General features: G+C 31.0%; 1 protein-coding gene across 1 annotated transcript; it reads right to left on the bottom strand.

Moving 5' to 3' along the window:
* Positions 1–7,696: 7,696 nt before the first annotated feature.
* Positions 7,697–9,435, bottom strand: LOC124845790 (dof zinc finger protein DOF5.7-like). The gene has a single exon (XM_088095444.1). The coding sequence runs from the start codon at positions 9,074–9,076 to the stop codon at positions 8,048–8,050; it is 1,029 nt and encodes a 342-aa protein (XP_087951570.1). The 5' UTR covers positions 9,077–9,435; the 3' UTR covers positions 7,697–8,047.
* Between the last annotated feature and the right edge of the window lie 972 nt (positions 9,436–10,407).

Below are 10,407 nucleotides of genomic sequence, written 5' to 3'. Positions count from 1 at the left end.
TCAACCACATGCATGTGACAACATCCTATCACACAAAAACCAAATCAATTAAATGCTGCCATGTCATTATCTTCAACCTAGCATCTCCTTTCACCATCCAACAGAACCAGTTTCACCTTTAGCAACCTTGCCGGACAGCGATGCAACAAGCCAACCTCCATGCATCAACATCGTCAGCCTCACCAGAACGCAACCCACCACCACAAACCAAATCTACGAGCCTGCAATGAGAAATGAAACGAATGCAAAGCGACCTCCATTCCAACAAAACCCCAAATGGAAGAAGCCATTGCACCACCATAGAAGCGAAGCGACCACCGTTAACCACCACGAGCAGTCCATGTAGCCACGCTGAACACAATGCACAACCACCCAACAATAGAAACCCTATTGTAGGAAGATAAAATTCCACATGGTAACCCCTCATTGGACAATCAAAGAGTCAAACAGTCAACTGAAAATACTGAAAACTAATCAAACAAGAGGGGCTAAAGTATAAATATTGATATTTATTGGATTTTTTTTGTAATTTTAGATCGTGTGAATGCAAGGACTGAATTGGAAATTAGGAAAAATTTAAATGTTGATAATTTATTTGATATTTTATAAAATAATTAATTTAATTATATATGAAATCATCAATAGAATATACTCCCAAATGTTTTTAAAAATTGATTAAATAGGTTAATTATTGAGAAGATATTTACGTTACTACAAGAGATTTCATCAATAGAAAATTTAAAATCTAAGGCTAATCAAATTCTATACAAAAAGACTTATGAAAAGTATAAATAAAGCATTAACAATTCTGATTTTTTTTTTCAATTGTCATCCACCACATCTTTTACCTTCTCTGTAGCTTTCTTATTTTTTCTTTTATTTATTATGCATTTCAACCCTCCATGGAGAACTATAAGCTTTTATGGTAGTTATACTATAATTTCATTATGTATTGTTAGATTATATTAAAATAATGTCTTTGTTTTCTTAGTGTTATTTTGGTTTTCATTTATCTATGCTTTTATCTCTTGAATGATGTAAAAATTGTTACATATAGCGAGGTGTTTTCATTTTATGCATGTTGATCATATGAGTATGTTGATTTTTAATTTTAATTGAAAATATACTTTTGATTAAAGCTAGAAGTTTATATGATTAAACACGTTTTTGGTACCAATTCAGGATGTACTTTGATTAATTATAAAAAGTTTAACAAGAACTAATTAATAATGTATTATAATTAATTAAATTTTTAGTTCTTAAAACAAGCTAAAAGAATAGACATGATTAATTATAATAGAATTTAATTCAAAATGTATTTCGGTTGAATTTATTATATCAGTAATCTAAAAGGTTATTATTTTTTAATTGATAATCTACTTTCACTAATAGTGAAAACTGCAAAGAATTAATTAAAAATTTACTTTGAAATAAAAAACAGTAATCAATTGAACCAATCATATGTTGAATCTATTTTGAAAAAAAAAACCTATTTTACTTAAATTGTTTTAAATTATTTTATTAATTTGTTTGTTGTTATCAAAATCACATTTATATATTTTTCAATCAATCTTAAATATTAATTTTATTAGGTTAAATTTTTACTTTTATCTTTTATTATTTGTTTTTTGTTTTATTAAACTTATAAGATTTTATAAGTTAGAAAATCAATTTTCCGTATTTATTGGGATATGACTTAACTTAATCTTATCTAGTTGTTAACTGACCTGCCAATATTAAAATTACAAATAGTGATATTTTGATAACATCAAGCACTACTTATCACTCTCTAGTTTTTAAAATGGGTTAAATATGTTTTTAGTCCCTAAACTATTGGTCGTTTCTGGTTTTCGTCCCTCTTCCAAAGTAAGGTACAATTTGGTCCTCAATCTTTAAAAAACATTCGTTTTAGTCGAAAAAACGAACGTTTTGAGGACTAAAACGAGGACCAAAAACAAAATTTTGAGGACTAAAACGAATGTTTTTTTAAAGAATGAGGACCAAATTGTACCTTACTTTGGAAGAGGGACGAAAACCAGAAACGACCAATAGTTTAGGGACTAAAAACATATTTAACCCTTTTAAAATTAACTTTAATTTAGCGAGGACCTCTCTTTATATTAACTTTAAAAATTAATTTTAGCTTAACAAGGGTCTAGTCCTCTCTATTTATTATTATTTCTTAAAATGATTTTCTACTTTAGAAATTAATTTTTTCTTAATTAGTGAAGACTTTGAACTCTCTTTATATTATTTTTTAAAATTGGCTTAGCGAGGGCTTAACCCTCTCTAAATATTATTTTTTAAAATGATTTTAACAAACTCTTTTATTGTTTTTAAAAATTTGCTTGTTTTATTAAACCTGTGACTATGCACGGTTAATGTTTGTTTATGTGTTTTCTTTTTTATATATAAATATACATTATATTAAAAGAAACTTAGAGGTGGAGCAAATAAATAATAATATTTTAAAGTTCTTAATTAAATTTTGAATAGAACTAACTTGAATAATTATTTACAAGTTCAGAAAGTAATTAGAAATCATAAAAGATAAAAATGGTATAGAAAAAAAAATTAAAAAAATAAATTGATTATTGAGGGATATGTGATAACAAAATGGGTAAAAGAGTAAATTATCAATATAAAATGACTAAAAAACCAACAATAGAGATATTTGTGAGCAAAGTAAACATGGGTAAGAAGGTAAAATTCCTAATATATTCTTTTATTATATTATAATAGATTTTAAATTTGCATTTACGCAAAAGTTGTGTTTGTTTATGTGTTTTTAAATACTACTAAATATATATTACATTGAAAGTGATTTTGAGGTTCAGAACAAAAATATTAATATTTTTAAGTTTATAATTAAGTTTTCAATAAAATCTAACGCAAATTGATTTAGAAAGTTAATGATAAAGGAATTTATCTTGATATAATAAAAGAAGAGCGTGAGAATGAGTCATTGCAATTCAAATGACTTATGACAAAATGAAGAACAAAAACTTGAAAGAACGAATCTCTTTAAATTTCTTGATGCTCAACGTTTCATATAATATTATTTTAAGAAAAATATTACAATCACGAACTTACCTCGACGAAAATTATACATTAAAAATTAAATTATTTTAATTGTACAATAAGAGTGTGGCAAGAGAACTTGGACTTCAAAACGATCTTACACTATTTTTAATTATAATTTAATTAAAATATAAAATATATGATGGATGTTACAAAATGTTTTTCTCTCATTCTGGTAAGAATATAACCTAATACCTGCCTGTTTTAACGTAGGAATGCAAATTGTACATATAAAGAATTAATTCACTAACTGAAAAATACTTTTTATAGCCTTTACTGAACCGACGAAGAAGCATTCTCACCTTTATATTCCTTAAATGCAAATAGATTATATGAAACAAACGCTTCCTTTGGTTTTCTTATTCTCCCAATTTTGTTCGGAGTAAAGGTACGTTGTTGAAAACTACATAACTTATTAAACCTTACTTAAAGTCTATTGATATTTTGAGAGAGTTAATTTTATGTGATTTGGACTCTGTCTATATGAATTAATAGGTACAATGGATTGATTTTATTTTTAACAAATGAGATAAATTTAAATAATAAATAGGGTTAAGGTTTTGTTATATATATTGGTTTGCCAATTATGATCTGGAAATTATAAAATAAGGTAGATATATGGCAAAACCTTATATTGGAGTTAGATTTTTTTTTTAAATTACATATACAACAGCAATTAAATCAATAATCATAATAAAAAATCATTCAGAAGGAAGGTTCTTCGATCATCATTAAATAAAATTCTTAACTGTATTTAAACGAGTGTCAATAAATTACAAATAATTTTTATTTAGATTTTAAAATAACTATTATCAAAATATAAATAAATGAACATATATCACGCATAATAGTGTTTTTGTTAGATAATAATGAAGAAACTTGATTACTTTTATAATAAATATGTAATAATAAAGATATGCAATATTAATAAGTTATGCAAAACGTATTAATTCGAACAAACAGTACGATTTATTACTAAAATAATTGTACAGAAATCATTGAATTTAGACAACTTGAAATTAACCCTAACCAAAATCCTAACAATTTTTTTATTCTCTAATTTTATTGTGTTTAACATTCCTCTGGTTCCTTTTAATTACTCGCATCCGTATATGTTGTTGTAATTCTAAGAATTATAATATGTACATACAACTAATAATTACTACTTTTGGTCGAAGAGAAAAAAATATTAATAAACTCTTTTAAAGTAGAATCACTTAGTCTACTTGATTGAGTAACCCATTATTAATGTAATTCAAAGTATTTTTTAAACACCAAAAGTTTCAAACAAAAACAAAGAGAAGCTTGAAACTACCTAATTATTGCTATAAACAATTAGGAATAAAGCCTACTATTAGCTAGTTGACATCAACTATTTAACTTGGGTCAGGAAAGACATTCCACAAACTTGTCTATAGTAATTTGGACAAATAATATCTAAGAACAAATAACAGAACAGTTAAAATATTAATAACTGATAAGAAATCTGTAAATAAGTAACATATTGAATTTAAAGGTATAAGTTTGTTTTATTGGACCTGTGATAGTGTTAGATCCATAGAGTAATTTATAAATACAAGGGTGGACCACAAAAGAGGTACGTTTTACAAAATCTTAAATACTCAATTGTAAGAAAAAGCTCACTGAACAACGTCTAACTTGAGCGCCAGAGTGTCTATTGCAAGTACATCTCTCCAGTATGAAATTGAGCGAATAGGTGATCCAAATATCATAAATCAAGAAAGTCACGTAAAAAAAGGTACATCTCTCAATCCTATGTAAATTCATACATAAACAAAAATCATTCAAAATAAAGAAATTGTAGAATGATACTTTTTCTTTTGTCAAACAACAAAGAAAAATAAGGAATGAGATAGTTTATAATTTATTTTTTATTAGACAAACAAATTTTATTTCATATAAGATTAAAGGATATATTCAATCCTTTCATACGAGTAGTCCAATACATCCAGTAGTCATACATGATTTAGTAAGAACTTGAAACATATTTTAAAAACAAAATCGTGACAAGACTTTTACCATCATATAATAACATATATGTGATAATTAACTTTATCTCAACAAAAGTCTTCATAAAAGTGATTATTTCTTTACATAATTCCACATTCCCATTTAAAAATTACCCAATAGTAGTATTCCTTGGGATGTAAATTATTGTAAAAAAACTGTATGAATGTGTTACATAAAAGTCATTTAAGTTAAGGATCGATATGCAAATGAGAATACCTAGTTGCAAACTTTTTGCTCTTTTGTAAATATGGAATCTCTATGTTTGTGGTCTTGCATATAATAGCATGATGAGTTGGTTTTAAAGGACGAATGATGGTGTGTGGGGTCAAACGTTTCGATGTAGATAAGGAAGAGAATGATGAGAAACATATAATAGTTATTTTTTGTTTACAATATTAATAATTTTTTTTAACAATAGATTATATGTCGTTATTTTATTAACATGTATATTTCAAATCAACCAATCACAAAAACCACCACATAGATATAGTTGTAAAAAAATTATCAAAAAAATTGTTAAAAAAAATATTTTTTATTCTTTTATATATATATATATATATATATATATATATTTGTCATGAGCTTCTTGCACTTGTAAGTTTGTAAAATGACAGTTTGCCTCACACATCCAAAAAAAAAGTGTCTTCAACTTTATCACGTTAATCACGCACCTTCGTGTTGTTCATTTTCGAAGTCATCACTATTCTCTATACTTCTCTTGCCGTGACTCATCAGTTATACTATTTGCAAAAATGACACATACTTCCCTGATTCATGCACGTAATGGATTCATTTGAAATTAAGGAGAATGTATCTAATGTGAAATTCGTTTGTACAAAAGTCACCCTAATCCAAATTTTCAAATGAAAAAGAATGTTCGTTGAAAATCATCAATAAAGTTAATATTTGCGTAGAAATCAGTCTAAAAATTAATGAGTTGAAGTGGAGTTTTCTAATTTTACTAAAAGCAAAAGGAATGTTGCAATTAGCTTAGAAGAATTGAAGGACACAATTATTTGTTGCAGTTTGCAGATTTCACTGAGTTTATGATATATAATGAGCAGGGAAGATAGTGCAGTTTGCATGCACAAGTATTTGATATATTTGTTTAGTTCCGATGAGTGGGATAAAGGTGGGGAATAGCATATAATGGTAATCTTTTCTGCAATTGTGGGGTCTGAGATTTTTCGCGCAAACAGTGAAAGTGAGGAATAAAGATGAGAAAGAAGCAAGAAAAGCAATGCTCATGACACTTCTCTCTCTCTTACTCTCTGTACATGATACAGTATTACAATGAGAGTTGATGCTCAGTGGCAAATAGCACGGATGAAAGGGCTCACTCTCCAACACGCTAAAAAGCTAAACAACATAACTTTTATATTTTTATCCTTTGCTCCAAAAAAATATCGAACCTAAGCTTTAGATACCATATTTTTATGTCTCTTATTATTCAAACGTTGACAGTGTTTCATTCAATTCACTTTCAAATCACCACTTTTTCAGACACCACCAAATCACACCACACTGCCACAATAATTACGAATAGTCTTAGCAGCAGCAGCAGCATGTATGATATTTTGGAAGAGAGAGAGAGAAGAGAAGAAGGGTAGAAGGGCTGATAGTACAGTGCAGGCTAAGATGAGGCCAAGCAGCGAAAGCTACGGCCAGCCACTGCGTGTTTTGTGTAGCGTTGATCAGTGGCTCAAGAGCCTGAGACTCAATTCTCTGATACACACAGAGAGGGACACGCTGATGCTGTATAAGTTTTGTTTTGGATATCAACCACTGAACATAAAACAAATCAAAGATATCACATTCAATTCTACCCCATTTTTAAACCGTAACAGGCCAAAATAATTCCATCACAGATCCCAATGACGTCTTCATGGAAACGGTAACATTAACAAGCTTTTCCATCCTGCATATGCTTCATTTAGAACGCCATATTTATGGACCAAAAACAAAACTAAATACAATTCAACTTACTTTAACTCAATTATTCAAATGCATTTCATATAATTAAACATGGTTGGAGAGATTCTCCCATTTAGAATAAAATAAACAAAATTTTTTTATCTATAGATTTAAATTGGTTTACGAAAAAGCTAACATATTTAAATATCTTCTTTTCATTTTTTATAATTTTTAAACAAACTACTTTAATTAATTTGTGACAGGTCAATTTTTTTCTTCATAATTTCTATTCTACAAATTTTTAAGGAAAAAGTTGTCCATATAAATGTTTTGTTTCGATAATTTATTCCATAGATGCTCATGAAAAGGAAAGAAAATAAAATGAGTTAGACTTATTTCACAATACTTTTGTGAAATTAATTTTTGAAAAATAAAAATTAAAGGTAGAACATTTTAACTGATTAGAGCAACTCATTCTCTAATATCTATTAAAAGTTTGAATCCAAACGGAATCAAAGTTCAACATGGGAAACATCAACCAATGTCTCGTTTCGTGTTCTTTAACTGCGTAATTACATGTTTCATTTCTTGTGCTTCCATTAGAAATTAACACATCACAAAAATATCTAATAACTAAATGAGAATTGATTTTGAATTAAAAAAAAAAGGAAAGAGGAAAACAAACGACTATAAGATCCAATCTGCAACAATAATGAAGGGCATAAGGTAGCTTCCATAGTGATTAAGAAAGTAAGAATTTAGACAATTGATGAAGATCTAGCTGAGAGTGGAGAGTGTATGAACACATTATGGTCTTAATTTTCCCATCTGTTACATATATGTTCCTTTGAAGCGAACTTAAAGAACAAAGAGTGACTGACACAATGAACTACCATATACCTAAAGGAGTTTAAGACAATTAATTATCAGAGTTGGCCTATTAAATTCTTGCAAAAGTTATAAAGAAAAGATCTACCTCTTACTCCTCTTTATCCTCCCTCGTGCTTTCACATCTAGCTAGCTAGGGCAAAGCAGTATATTGCTGCGGCACATCACCCCAAGCATTCACACCGCTACTCCAATTGCTTGCATTATCATTCCCTGGGCCACCACTACTGGTAGTAGTAGCTGTAGGAGGAGTCACCGAGGCATAAGAATTCCCAAAGAACCACTCAGTGGAGGGTGTGTGTGTGTCCCCACATGGACCATTTTCTTTTCTAGAGTTCTCGACGGGGAAAATCCCTTGCTTTGAAACCTCAAGATTTTGAAACAAAATGGGTTGTGGTTTCTGTGTCTGGTTCTCGAGGTGGTTAATCGTTGGTGACACCCCACCATTACCACCGTGATCTTTCTGGCCGTTATCTCCACCAAACAGCATTGCCAATCGCTGCTGCTGCAACTTCCAGTGCAAGTCCTGGTTTATAGAACTCAAAGACTCAATGGAAGAGGCGTGACCACTGTGAACATTCATAGCGCTCATACCTTGGATTGCACCATTGTAAGAAAATGGGTAATTAAGAGCAGCGAAAGAACTTGAGGTGGTGCCAGGAGAAGGGTCAAGGTTGAAACATGAAGAAGCACTGGAAGTGTCCCCAAAAGAGGAAAATTGGTTATAAGTTGCTGGAGGGTGATGGTGAAGCCTAGGGAAGGGTAACCCTCCGAGGTGAAAGTCCATGGAAGGAGGAAGAGTATGAAGGAACTTGAGACCACCAAGGTCTGAAGAGGAGGAACCAGAGTCCTTGGAGTCACATGAAAGCCTCGATGACCTCACCTTCTTGTTCTTCCTGCATCCACCGCCAATAGGGACGTTACGCAAAGCCCCACCTTTTGTCCAGTATCTTCTACATGTCTTGCAGAAATGCCTTGGCTGTGTGAGGCTGTAGTTGTTGTAGTAGCAGAATTTGGTGTTGGGTGAGTCGCATCGTGGGCACTTGAGGCCTTGCTCTTGGGGCCTAGTGGAGGAGCCTTTTCTGCCGCCTGAACTTTGGGTCTCTTGGTCCGTTGTTGTTGCTGTGGCGGGCTTTGAAGGTGGTATGTCATCGGGTGACATGGTAAAAGTGGGGAGAGAAAGAGGGAGGAAAAGTCGAGAGAAAATAAAGGAGGTTTGGTTTTTGGCCTTGTGGGGGGTGGGAAAGCTAGTTAGTTTCAGTTTTCAGTTTCCTTTTGCAGAGGCAAACATCCTCAGCAATTGAATGATTTCATGCATAAGGAAGAGAAGTAGAAGGAAGGGAGGTTCTTGTGTGTTTGATGGGCACCTGTGATCCTCATCAAAGAGAGTGATTGGGAATTAGTAAAATGATGTATGAGGTTGGGTAACTGGTCTTTTTCAGATCTAATGGAATAAAGCAAGCTGTGTCTCTATACACATAATTGCATGGAAGAGAGAGAAGAGCACAGATGTCACCAGAATAAACAGTCGGTAAGGTAATATATTATATACTAGAGATATATAGAGAGAGAGAGAGAAAAGGGGAAGGGGAGGAAGATGATCCAAAACAGTTGTGTCAGTATAAGTGATCCACTATATACTACGACAAAACTATTAGACTGAGAAAATGTCCTTTAATATGGTGTTATTAAATAATGATGGAAGACGTGTATTGGGGTTTGAGGAATGACAATAAGGGTAATCAAGTTTAATCATGTGATACTGCTAATTAATGTCCAAATATTAGCGCCAGTATAATGACATTGTATTGCGTAATAAGAAAACATAACTTTCCCTTCTCAGCTGGGACATGTTTAACAAACTTTTTCGTCATACTTGCAGGTCTTTTCTTTCTCTTTTAAGTTATATATACGTGGATTTTGACACTTGTGCTTGTCTACTATTGTAAAATTCCTAGCCACAAACATTTTAAGTGGACCAAAATTATGTTGACTTTTACTCTTGAAAATTAAATGTTCTTGCAACTGATTTCGTAAGCACCACGTATAAGTGTACCAAAAAGGCAGGTACATGAATACATTTCCATAGGAATCAGTAAGTTTGAGGCACACACAAATATTTCTCATAACAGTTAAGTGTAAATAAGCAATATTTCTTAAGCTGTTATTAAACCCTCTGTTTATCGTCTTTCAACATAGCATTAGCCAGCCGTAGAGCCTGCAACCAAGTGTTACTTGCTCTTTGATTACAGCAGTTAAGTGATAAAAATAATGGAGGCAAACAATACATATAAAATGAGGCTCCCCATGAATGAAGAATGAAAAGTAAGGGATATAATAATTAATAAAATGGTACATGACCTATAGAATTATATAAGAATATATATATGTACATATAAAAGCTACAACGGAAGCAGCTAGATCAACAAATGATAGGGGCAATAGGAGTAGAGAGGATGGTACGTAGGAAGAGGAAGAGAGAGCTGAGTCAGT

Source organism: Vigna umbellata, chromosome 7 (genome assembly GCF_029865625.1).
Source record: "Vigna umbellata cultivar VRB3 chromosome 7, Vumbellata_1.0, whole genome shotgun sequence".
In the NCBI taxonomy this organism is placed as follows: domain Eukaryota; kingdom Viridiplantae; phylum Streptophyta; class Magnoliopsida; order Fabales; family Fabaceae; genus Vigna; species Vigna umbellata.
Note: the sequence above shows the minus strand (reverse complement) of the source record. Positions and strands in the feature narration are given on the sequence as shown.